The following is a 12,515-nucleotide window of genomic DNA, read 5'->3' on the forward strand; positions in this document are numbered from 1 at the left end:
TACCTTGTTATGTACTTCTCCTTAGTCTGTACTCACCCCTGAAGATGTGAATTACGAAGCGCTTGGGAACTTCGTGATCCAGGTATATGCTGATAACCACAAGGAAAGAAGAAAACACGAAGTTCCCATGGTTTAAACTTTAGTTTAAATCAGCCAACCCTGATTTCTCTGAAGGGCCATCCCCAAAGGACCAATGCTAATACAGAGCTTCTGCAAAATGGAGTTTCAACAGAAAAGGCAGGGACCTCCCACATGCTATAATTGTGTGGTGTATCGACAAGAATCATGCATCTTTTGATCCAATTGGATCCTTTAAAAATACTGGTTAAACATTACTTACTGTAGTGTGAAGAGTAGAAATTCGGCCATGTCATCCAGGTACCATTCAGGGAGCGCAGCAAACAGCTCCGGCAAATCAGGTGGAAGAGGCAGTATTGTGGCAGTGTCGGCAAGTGATACTCCTAAAGGAGCTAAGGTGGTTGGTCCCCCAGTTAATGCTCGCAAGATTATCTGAGCCACTCCGGCATAAAAATGTATACATCTTTCCAACAAGTTTTCATCCAAGAGTCCAGCATCAGCACACAATTTTGATTTGTTGAGTTTCTGCATCAGTAAAATAAGTTAATTATCATCCTGTCCTCAAATTATCACATCAATATGCAAATGATAAGAAACTGAGGGTATCAGAATAGGATTTATATTTTTTACTGAAATGTGACAAAAAAACAAAACAATGAGAACACTGCATACAGAACAGTATTGTCAAAATACAATTAATTTTGTGGAGATAGCAAAGTCATATTAAGGACTTCCTCAGACATACAAGCAGCAATTATATACAATATAGTGTAGTGCAATTCCATACAACATACACACACAACTGTGGGAAAAGCAGAAACATTATACATTGTTGGCAGACATTCTATAGGGGTAACACTGGTGGTGGTAATAGTGGTGGCCCAACTATCATGGTGGTAGTAGTGGTGGCATCACTGTGATGGTGGTAGTAGTGGTGCCAACACTGTGGTGGTAACACTGTGATGGTGGTAGTAGTGGTGGTGGTAACAGGGAACACTGTGATGGTGGTAGAATGGTGGCAACACAGTGATGGTGGTAGAATGGTGGCAACACAGTGATGGTGGTAGTAGTGGTAGCAACAGTAATGGTGGTAGGGGTGGTGACAACACAGTGGTGGTGGTAGGGGTGGTGGCAACACAGTGATGGTGGTAGGAGTGGTGGCAACACAGTGGTGGTGGTAACACAGTGGTGGTGGTGGTAGTAGTGGTAGCAACAGAGTGATGGTGGTAGGGGTGGTGGCAACACAGTGGTGGTGGTAGGAGTGGTGGCAACACAGTGGTGGTGGTAGGAGGGTGGTAACACAGTGGTGGTGGTAAGAGTGGTGGTAACACAGTGGTGGTGGTAGGAGTGGTGGCACACAGTGGTGGTGGTAGGAGGGTGGTAACACAGTGGTGGTGGTAGAGTGGCAACACAGTGGTGGTGGTAGGTGGCAACACAGGATGGTGGTAGGAGTGTGGCAACACAGTGGTGTGGTAGGTGGTGGCAACACAGTGGTGGGCAACACAGTGGTGGTGGCAACACAGTGGTGGTAACACAGTAATGGTGGTAGGGTGGTGGGTGGTAACACAGTAATGGTGGTAGGAGTGGTGGTAACACAGTAATGGTGGTAGGGGTGGTGGAACACAGTAATGGTGGTAACAGTGAATGGTGGTAGGGGTGGTGGGAATACAGTGGTAGGGAGGCAGTAATGGTGGGGGTGGTGGTAACACAGTAATGTGGTGTGGTGGTAACAGCAATGGTGGTAGGGGTGGTGGTACAGTGGTGGTGGTAGGGGTGGTGGTAACACAGTGGTGGTAGGAGTGTGGCAACACAGTGGTGTAGTGGTGGCAGTGGTGGCAACGGGTGGTGGGAACACAGTGGTGGTGGTGGTGGTAACACAGTAATGGTGGTAGGGGTGGTGGTAACACAGTAATGGTGGTAGGAGGGTGGTCAATCAGGTAGGTGGTAGGTGGCAACACGTAATGGTGTAGGGGTGTTGGTAACACAGTAATGGTGGTAGGGGTGGTGGTAACATGTGGTGGTGGTAGGAGTGGTGGTAACACAGTATGGTGGTAGTGGTGGGTAAACAAGTAATGGTGGTGGTGGGTAACACAGTAATGGTGGTAGTGGGTAACACAGTGGTGGTGGTAGGGGTGGTGTGGTAACACAGTGGTGGTGGTAGGAGGGCACACAGTGTGGTGGTAGGTGGTGGGTAACACAGTGGTGGCAACACAGTGGTGGTGGAACACAGTGGTGGTGAGGGTGGTGGTAACACAGTAGTAATGTGGTGGTGGGGGTGGTGGTAACACAGTAATGGTGGTAGGAGTGGTGGTAACACAGTAATGGTGGTAGGGGTGGTGGTAACACAGTAATGATGGTGGGGTGGTGGTACAGTAATGGTGGTAGGGGTGGTGGGTAACACAGTGGTGGTGGTAGGGAGTGGTGGTAACACAGTAATGGTGGTAGGGGTGGTGGTAACACAGTAATGGTGGTAGGGGTGGTGGAAGGGTGGGTGGTAACACACAGTGGGTGGTGGTAGGAGTGGTGGTAACACAGTAATGGTGGTAGGGGTGGGGTAACACAGTGGTGGGTGGTAGGGAGTGGTGGTAACACAGTAATGTGTGGTAGGGGTGGTGGCACACAGTAATGTGGTGGTAGGGGTGGTGGTAACACAGTATGGGTGGTAGGGGTGGTGGTAACACAGTGGTGGGTGGTAGGGAATTGGGTGGTAACACAGTAATGGTGGTGGGGGTGGTGGTAACACAGTGGTGGTGGTAGGGGTGGTGGTAACACAGTGAGGTGGTGTGGTAGGGAATTGGTGGTAACACAGTAATGGTGGTAGGGTGGTGGTAACACAGTAATGGTGGTAGGAGTGGGTGGTAACACAGTGGTGGTGGTAGGAGTGGTGGTAACACAGTGGTGGTGGTAGAGGTGGTGGTAACACAGTAATGGTGGTAGGGGTGGTGGTAACACAGTAATGGTGGTAACACAGTAATGGTGGTAGGGGTGGTGGTACACAGTAATGGTGGTAGGAGTGGGTGGTAACACAGTGGTGGGTGGTAGGAGTGGTGGTAACACAGTAATGGTGGTAGGGGGTGGTGGTAACACACAGTAATGGTGGTAGGGGTGGTGGTAACACAGTAATGGTGGTAGGGGTGGTTGGTAACACAGTGGTGGTGGTAGGGGTGGTGTACACAGTGGTGGTGGACAGTAATGGTGTAGGAGTGGTGGTAACACAGTGGTGGTGGTAGGGGTGGTGGTAACACAGTAATGGTGGTAGGGGTGGTGGTAACACAGTAATGGTGGTAGGGGTTGGTGGTAACACAGTGGTGGTGGTAGGGTGGTGGTAACACAGTGGTGAGAGTAACACAGTGGTGGTGGTAGGAGTGGGTGGTAACACAGTGGTGGTGGTAGGGGTGGTGGTAACACAGTAATGGTGGTAGGGGTGGTGGTAACACAGTAATGGTGGTAGGGGTGGTGGCAACCGTGGTGTGGTGGGGGTGGTGGTAACACAGTGGTGGTGGTAGGGTGGTGGTAACACAGTGGTGGTGGTAGGGGTGGTGGTAGCACAGTAATGGTGGGTAGGGGTGGTGGTAACACAGTAATGGTGGTAGGGGTGGTGGCAACACAGTGGTGGTGGTAGGGGGTGGTGGTAACACGGTGGTGGTGGTAGGGGTGGTGGTAACACAGTGGTGGTGGTAACACAGTAATGGTGGTAGGGGTGGTGGTAACACAGTAATGGTGGTAGGGTGGTGGTAACACAGTGGTGGTGGTAACACAGTGGTGGTGGTAACACAGTGGTGGTGGTAGGGGTGGTGGTAACACAGTAATGGTGGTAGGGTGGTGGTAACACAGTGGTGGTGATAGGAGTGGGTGGTAACACAGTGGTGGTGGTGTGGTAGGGGTGGTGGTAGGAGTGGTGGCAACAGTGTTAGGCTTATGGTTACCTTCAGCTGCATTTTCCACTTCTTGAGTAGTTCCCTTTGTCTGGCTGCTACAGGTAAGCTTCCCCACTGAGATTCAGTGCTCTCTATCTCCTCAACCTGTAAATAAAGCATCACATCAGCCTTAAGCCAGGTACACACACACACTCAATTTTACACTCATTTTCAACTGTGTACGCCAAAAGTTCACAGTTAAACCTATGCAGTTCAAAATTTTGACCCGTGTGATATCTGTTGGTGACAAAATTTAACTAAAAATTTCAAAGCTGAATGATTAATACAGAATGTATAGAAGCAAGTGAAATTTTTTTTCCAGTTTATATGTAATCTCCGTGGTGGCAAGTCACACTCGTAACAATGTTATATTTCAGAAATCATTCAAAGGCTTTTATAAAAGAATTTATTGAACTGTATTGAAGAGAACAGTGTTTATAGATATAAAGAGCAAAGAAAATTGTCAGCATACTGTACATACTGTACAGGTAGATCCTGAGGCAGGACGAGAAACAGTGATGAAAAAATTAACAACTTGCAAAGAGCAGATCCAAAAGACTTGAAGAAACAAACAGAATCTAGAAAGTCTGATCAGGCAGTGACCCTCATAATGACACTGACTCCTTGACATTACTGTAGAGTACAGTATTTCACTCTTTCACATCACTATACAGTAGGTTTTTCCTGTTGTGAGAAACCTCACAGTAGCTGTAAACTCCTATGTGGTTTCCATTTAAAAAACCAAGATCCCCTCTCTGGTTACCAAAAAGTTAATTTCTGTTTTTTTTATGGAAAAGTTAAATACAGTAATGATGTCTAAAATCATGCTACACTTGTCTCCAAAAGCTGCCTTACCACAATCAATGAAAATTCGTGGAGTGTTAAGTTTTTACCTGTCTTACACTCGATACAGAATGTGTGCGTTTAGAAGGGCGATGTCCAAATGATGGAAGAATCTTTTTTGCACCCTTTCATGGTCTTATGTGCACAATCTATACTGGAGATCATGCTGTCAGACTTGTCAACCAGATGCATGTTGGAGGTGTAGTCAGGGACACAGCGTGGCTTGTAGAGCATCATACTGGTCTTGGGGTAGACGTGGGTGAGGAACGTCTTGTGCTCGTGGATGGTGGTGAGCAGACAGACATCACACTTCTCTTTGGCCCTCTAGCACACAGCCAGAATGTTCCGAGTTTGCTGATGGAGGACATCAACACTGGGAGACTGCAGTTTAGGCATGCACTTCCTGTTTTTCCTGACAGTGCCACACACACACACACCTGTCATGTGCTGGTGCAGGTACTGAATGAGCCTTGGGCTGGAATACCAATTATCCAAATAAAGAATGTGCCCCTTATCCAGGTTAGGTTCGAATAACATCTGTACAATCTTCCCAGACAACTGAAGAGGGCCTGTACAGCAACATATCTTGAATACAGCCAGTTTCATAATAGCACAGGATGAATAACTTAAGACCAAAAAGATGCCACTTTGAAGGTATGTACTGACTGAAGGATAAATTGCCTCACCACAGCACTAAACTCTCATCAATGCAGGTCTTCTGGAAGGGGTAAAAGGACTCATTGAACTTGGCCCTCAAGTAATCAAACACAATGATTTTTTTTCATTTTGTAAGTGTTCCCTGTAAGAAATCTTTCTTTGTTGTCAAAGAAATGTAGGGATTGTAGAATGTTTGTAAAGTGATTCACTGACATTACCTGGCTGAAGATAGGTGTGGCATACAGGGGATCAGTTGTCCAATAGTCCCTGTAACTGTTCTTTTTCACTAACCCCATCATCACCACCAAAGCAAGGAATGACTACATTTCACAAACATCCATTGGTGTTGACGAGAGTGGGGCAACAGCATCATGCCAGCCAACAAAAAGATATAGTATGTGTTAGTCTGGTCCTCTAGGTACTGAATGAGGTTGAAAATAAAGAAGAGCAGGAAAAAAATTACTTCTCTGCTGTCATTATTCACCAAGTCAGTCTGCAAAGTGTTGTCAAAGTTGTGGAAAGACGTTACAAAAGTATCACTATAACAGCACATGTGCTTTATATAAATATTCACCTAAATGAATAACACCAACTTATTCACCAAGTTATTTACCAAGTGAATCAACATGTTATTCACGATAGATAACTTGGCTTGCAACTCTCTCAAATGTCGAGCGCAGGTCAGCAGATTTAGCAAACAACTGGCTCGCTCTCTGGCACCCAGAGAAGGCAGTAGACTACTATCACTGGACAGGGAAGCCAGACACTTAACTCAAGTGTTAAATCGGTGTTATTCACAACACTTCCCAGGAGAAAATTCAAAATTTATTCTCTCAGATTATATCTGTGTATATAGCTGATTAGATAATAAAAGAAAAATGCCAAGTGTTTACATCAAACCCTGCCACTTAAACAGTTCCAGAATTTAATTAAAACAATTAATGTGATACCAAAACAACTATCACATCACCACTAATCCACAGCCAGTCTTCAACCGGCACTCTGGTATCAGAGCGGCGACTGTAGCCTCGTTCTTGTCTGCGGCGATCAAGGGCACGTGTTTGTTGATGTCCTGAGGGGTGGTGCGGTCGACGTGCGCGGTGAAACAGGCAGCGGTGTGGCGGGACTGGGAAGAGACATGGGGGTTGCCAAGGAAGAATACAGGGAGGTTCAGCATTGGCAGGCTCTCCCTGTAGGAAGGGGGGGGCATATGCCTGTCTGGACTGGAGCTGTGAAAGCGGGAGACAGACACTCTAGTCTCCCATTACCCCTGGGTGGCCTACTTTTCACTTGTTTCCTTTTCTGGTGCACAGGTGAATACAACCATAAGGGCCACCCATGAAAAGGTCCTGTTTGTGAAGGGTCTCATTGAGGATCACTGACATTTGCTTCATCTGAATCGACATGTCCACTTGAGCCTGCACTTGGTGATGGAGTTGGGTGCATGGGGTCAGGGTCATCCACATCACTCTCTCTCCTTTTCACCATCTGGGTAATCAGGGTCATCAACATGATCAGAATCACTCAAATTGTAGTCCATTCCCATTGGCTCATCAGTATAATGAGGAACATCCTCATCAAAGAAAATAGAGTTCATATCGGCGTCACTGACTGCACAATGTGACAACATTCTCACAGAGTGGGACAAGCAAAGGTACTGGCTCGTTGCCAAGAAACACGAAGCCTAGTCACATGATTGCCTGCTGAGGTGGATGGCACACAACTCAAGATGTTTATTTATTACTCTAAGGCCCATTGAGATTTGCAAGAATTTAAAAATTTTCAAGGATGTAGATATATACCCTAAACCTGGGTGTTCCTTACCTTAGCAGACGCCAATCTATGCCTAAAACCACGTAGGAGAGTAAGGGATCCTCACATGCAGGTATCCCTTCTTTCAATCAAAGGAAAAACTAAGGGTAATAGATACAGACAGTTTTCTTCCTTCATATTAAGGTAATTGTACCCCAATCACCGGTCTCTTAACTCAATTTACTTTAGTAAATTCAAACGAGACAATCACTTTCTCTGTAAAAGCTAGTTTTTATGACACATTCTCCTTCATCTACTTTCTCTTTTCTGTTTTAAAGAACAAGATACAGCTACAATAGCCAGGAGCACTTCTTTATGCTTATCATGCTGTACTTCATATATAACTGACCAGTGAACTGTAGTGTGTGGATGCAAAGGCAAAGTTCAGGTATAACTGTGCAATTATGTACTTCATAGTTAAAATGAAAGCAAAACTGTGTGTGTGTAGCCAGCCCTTGTTCTCTTGTCATCACTTCTTAGGTAAAAGACAAAGCCTAAACTTTTGTGTAACTCAACACTGTATATTTACATCATAAATTCAGTTAACAAAGTTTGCAAAATCCAAATTCATGGAATGAGAGGGATGAATATATGATGAGGGTGATGACTGCAAATACTGGTAGTGAACACTTAATCAGTCAATACACTATAATGTTCGTACATGAGTCAACTTATCAAGGCTTTGATAAAATGTCCTTTGGTTAAATATAGGGGATTAATCCTAAAATCCCATTTTATGAATGAGGGTGTAAGAATGATCAGTGATTTTGAAAGTAGGCTAATCCATTATGATAAGAGCCCAACTTGGTTACAGCAGCAAGAAGCCTATTACAAGCACTGTGGAAGCAGTACACTACAGGTATCTCTCGCTATCTGAATGATTATCCTAATACAGTACTCTATTCTTGTACAGTAATATCTCCGTTAGCCGGAATTGAAATTTTCTCGGAAAATTGTTCCCAAAGCCTGAATTTTCCGGAAAATTCCGACTTTGGGAATGATTTTCCGAGGGGCACATTTTCTGGAAAATTCGGAGGAAATTTTCCTGATACCTGGAAAATTCCGGGGATGGGGGATATTTTTCCGGGTTCGAGAGATGATGTAATGGGCAATTTCTGGAACTTCCAAGAACATTTCTCCGTTGCCCGGAAAATTCCGGGGAGGGGGGATTTTTTTTCCAGGTTTGAGAGATGAAAATCAGGTGCATTTTCTGGAAATTCTGAGAAAAATTTTGTTACCCGGAGAATTCCGGGGATGAGGGATATTTTTCCGGCTTTGAGTCGTCTCGTTACCCGGAAATCTCTCACTCCCTGAAGTGCTCTGCACCAATTGTTCCGGCTAACGGGGATTTCACTGTATCTCATTTTGCTATCCGAAGGTGATATTCGTTTATCCAAATGTTGGCCCGATCAATAATTCAAATTGTGCGCCAGGTGCAGCCTAGGAGTGAGCTGGAGCCAGGGTTGGAAAAAATCGTGATTTAAAAAAAAACAAAAAAAACAATCGATTTATTTGATTTAAATCGGATTTTTTTTATTTAAATCGATTTTTTCAATTTTTTTTTACTAATTGCATTAAAATAGTATTTTTCAACCATATAAACAGTATTTTTCAACCAAAGTTTATTCATGATAATAAACAGAAAATTGGCATTAAGATATTTATGCAGTAGATGTACCAATGGATTTTAACAATAATATTCTTTTTGTAAAATTAAAGAAAACTGGTAACATATCTTACATTTCAGTATTTGAGTGCACAAATCCAAACGTAATAATGAAATTTAACATAAATGCTCTTATAGGATTACAGTGTTTCAAAAATTAATAACTTAACTTCTTCAAGTCAACAGAATAATAATCTCATTTTGTAAAAAAAATAATACTAGTAACAAGTTTAAGAATTACCGGTAATAACTTCAAGTCAACACAATGTTCTCATTCTGTAAACAACAAAAATAGTTCAAAACATTTAAAGTAGCTTAGTTGAACATTGAAATGCTTATACGTATACTGTGACAAGCTTAGATGCCTTTTCCTGTCCTAGGCGATTTTTTACCTTTGAGTGTACAAATCCATGTGGAAAAAATTCTCTCAACCTTTGCTGATGATGCAACAGCTGTAAATAATTGCCTAGGAACATCCATTACATTTTCTGTCGTATCATTGGCAAAATACTGCCACCAAGCAAGGGGTGAGAGAGATTTTGCAACATCTTTACCAAAATAGACCTCTTTAAATGGTGCACTTCTTCCATGGAAGGACATTAATGTTGAAAGGAAATGTGGAAGAGACTCGCACACATACTGTTCTGCAATGTCTCGCTGCTCAGGAGTCAGATGTCTGCCCTGATACCTTGGATCTATCACATTAGCTAGAAAATGGGCAGGTGTCAATGCTACTTTGATACTTTTTTCAAAATTATCCATATCCTTCTTATCTGTTAAATACTCCTTAATATCAGTTTTCAGTTTAACCCAGATTTCTACAGCATCACTTAATAGGGTATGTTCTCTCTGGACACAGTACAATGCCACAGCAATAGGCTTAAGTCTCTCTAAATAGTCTTCTGCAGTTCTTTTCAATGCCTTATCATTAACTTTCCTTTCAATTTTCTTATCAATGTCTTCACTACTTTCTTCGCACACTTTGACAAGGGTCTCCCAGTTCTTTAAATAAGATTCAATAGAATCTGTCAGTGTGTTCCATCGTGTGCCTGATGGCATTACTAGCATTGTTCCTCCTGCTCTTCTATACAAAGATCCTGGAATGTGATGATTTCTGAAGTACTTAATGATTTCAGTAATGTGCTCCTTAATGTTCTTGATTTGCAGGTCTTGTGAAAGCAAATTTAACAGGTGTGCAGAGCAACCATGTGTTATAATGGATTAATCATGTCCGAATTCACTTCTCATTTTTGCCATATTAGCAGCATTATCTGTTGCACAGCTTCTTACTGTGCATCCAAATTTGTCTTCACACTTTTTTGTAGCACATTCAGCTAATTTCAACAGATATTCAGCTGTGTGTCTTGATTCTGTGTCTATAGAGTCAACAAGATAAATACGGTTGTCCGCTGTTAAAGTTATACATACTATAGGCTCATTACGGACATTACTCCATCCATCCATGGCCATGCAAACTGTTTTCCCACTAAGTTCTTCTGAATAATTCTTAATCACTGAATCGTAGGCTTGATCCAAAAGAGACCCTCCAATTTGATGTCTATTTGGTGGAACATATCCTGGTCTTAGCATTTTAATCATCTTGATGTTATTAGCCTGCTGCATTGCATATACTTTTCAATCATGTAGAATAAAAAGAGAAAACAGTTATTAGTAAAAAAATCATTTTGATTTAAATCATGATTTTTTTACTCTGATTTAAATCGTGTGATTTAAATCATTTGATTTAAATCATAACAACCCTGGAGCAGCCATTTTTCTCTGCAGACGCACAGTAATGCACTTTTACTCAAGGCACACTCCCACCCTCCCACATTTGATCAGTGTTCGGTGCGAGTGCAGTGTTCCCTCTTTACTCGTCGGTATTCGTGTCATCCTTTCGTGAATCTGTATATAATAGTAACCAAGCATAGTAGCGATTCTTCTGCTACTCCCACCATCACCAAGAGACCCCACAAACCTATGATGCTTGAAACTAAGCTTTAGATAATCAAGCATCAGAAAGGGGAAAGCCCAACTTTAGTTAATGTATATGCTGCACAGCACATAATTTTTTTTTTTTTTTTAAGGTATAACACATTAAACAAAGTTTTGGTAATTGTATAAAGCACAAGAATAAACCAAAGCACAGAAAGCTTGGCTGCAAAACATAAAAACAAATTACATGTTTTATTTTTTGTTGGTTGGGATAGAAATAGTTTTGACCTAATAACAAAACATCGTTAACTCGGACAACGTTAGGCGAGGACTTACTGTGTTATATTTTAAGCCACATTAGAGTACTGTAATGGTTTTTCCACAACTTTAATAATTTCAATACATGTAAGAAAGGCAACATGCTATTTCACAGGCCACCCCATCCCCGGTTTTCCCCCCATCATAGTGAGTCGAACATCGCTAAACCGAATTCTGATCTAATGTTAAACAAGAAAGGATGTTAAAAATTTTATATTGCTAAATCGAATAATAGTCAAGTGAATAGTCAAGTATCAGTGTCAACCATTCAGAATGCAGAAACCATATGATATATGTATACAGTGATTATCATCACATAAGCAGTCATCATGTAAAATGTGCTCAAAATTGGACCAGAGATAGTAAAATTATCATGCACATTGGTCTTTGAAGTTAATACTGAATCTCATGAAATAGCTTTTCAAGGTATCACAGCAAATCTACAGTATGCCCAAAGTTCCACTGAAATTCATTGACTTTTACTTTGGTACCTTAAATCCAAGATGGCTGCCAGATCGGCCATGTTGCATACTGGAAACAAACAAAAGCAAAGAATCAAGTGTGGTTCATGAGAAGAACTCGTAAGTGAAGTTATATGAAAATCCGCTTCTCAATGAGGTTTCCACTGAGCTTAAGTTTTCAGTGAATGAGGAGTCATAATGCATAACAAGTACCGGTATGCATAAATCTTGTTCTTTATGGCATAAGCCTTTCCAAGCATCTAAGCAAATGTGAACACCAAGTTTCATTGAAATCTAAAACTTAATAGGCCTCCAGAGTGCTTACAATTCTTTCCAATCAAGAGTCACATTGCCTAATCAACATGCATGAATCTCACCCACATTTTATCAGCTGTTTATGACATCTATACAAATGTACACTCACAACAAAAAGCATCGGTGCATACTGTAGTGTGAACAATTTGAGACCAGTGACGATAGGTATTGGGAAAGGCGAGTTGTTCCAGCTGTATGTTGGCAGCCCTGATTGTCAGCCATATGGCAACACCTAGTGGAGCGGGGCGGGGGTTATGAGGATACACTTACCAACCTTCCCAACATATCACAGTGTATACGTATCGTTTCGGAACTCGTCGATCTCACCCTGCACCGATACTTTTTGGTGCGAGTGTACATAGTAAGTTTCGTGAAAGTTTGCAGTTTAATAAGGTTTTAATGTATTTAACATTTTAGCAAACCAGGAACTAGATTGCATGAATCTCACTAATTTTGTAATGAGTTGTGTAAACAAATGTACACACTAATATTCACAATAATCCACTGCTTATT

The 12,515-nt window shown here is 42.4% G+C and overlaps 1 protein-coding gene across 2 annotated transcripts in view; it reads right to left on the bottom strand.

Annotated features, from left to right (window-relative positions):
- Window positions 1–12,515, bottom strand: part of LOC121877895 (ubiquitin conjugation factor E4 B-like) — a 119,703-nt gene that overhangs the window by 52,946 nt on the left and 54,242 nt on the right. For both annotated transcript variants that reach the window (XM_042383841.1, XM_042383840.1), the window contains exons 15-16: window positions 4,005–4,100; window positions 341–603 (exon numbers count right to left, since the gene is read on the bottom strand). In XM_042383841.1, coding sequence (XP_042239775.1) covers window positions 341–603; window positions 4,005–4,100 — 359 coding nt within the window. The remainder of the gene's footprint in view (window positions 1–340; window positions 604–4,004; window positions 4,101–12,515) is intronic.

The sequence above is a fragment of the Homarus americanus genome, unplaced genomic scaffold, assembly GCF_018991925.1.
Source record: "Homarus americanus isolate GMGI-L3 unplaced genomic scaffold, GMGI_Hamer_2.0 scaffold24523, whole genome shotgun sequence".
Classification (NCBI taxonomy): domain Eukaryota; kingdom Metazoa; phylum Arthropoda; class Malacostraca; order Decapoda; family Nephropidae; genus Homarus; species Homarus americanus.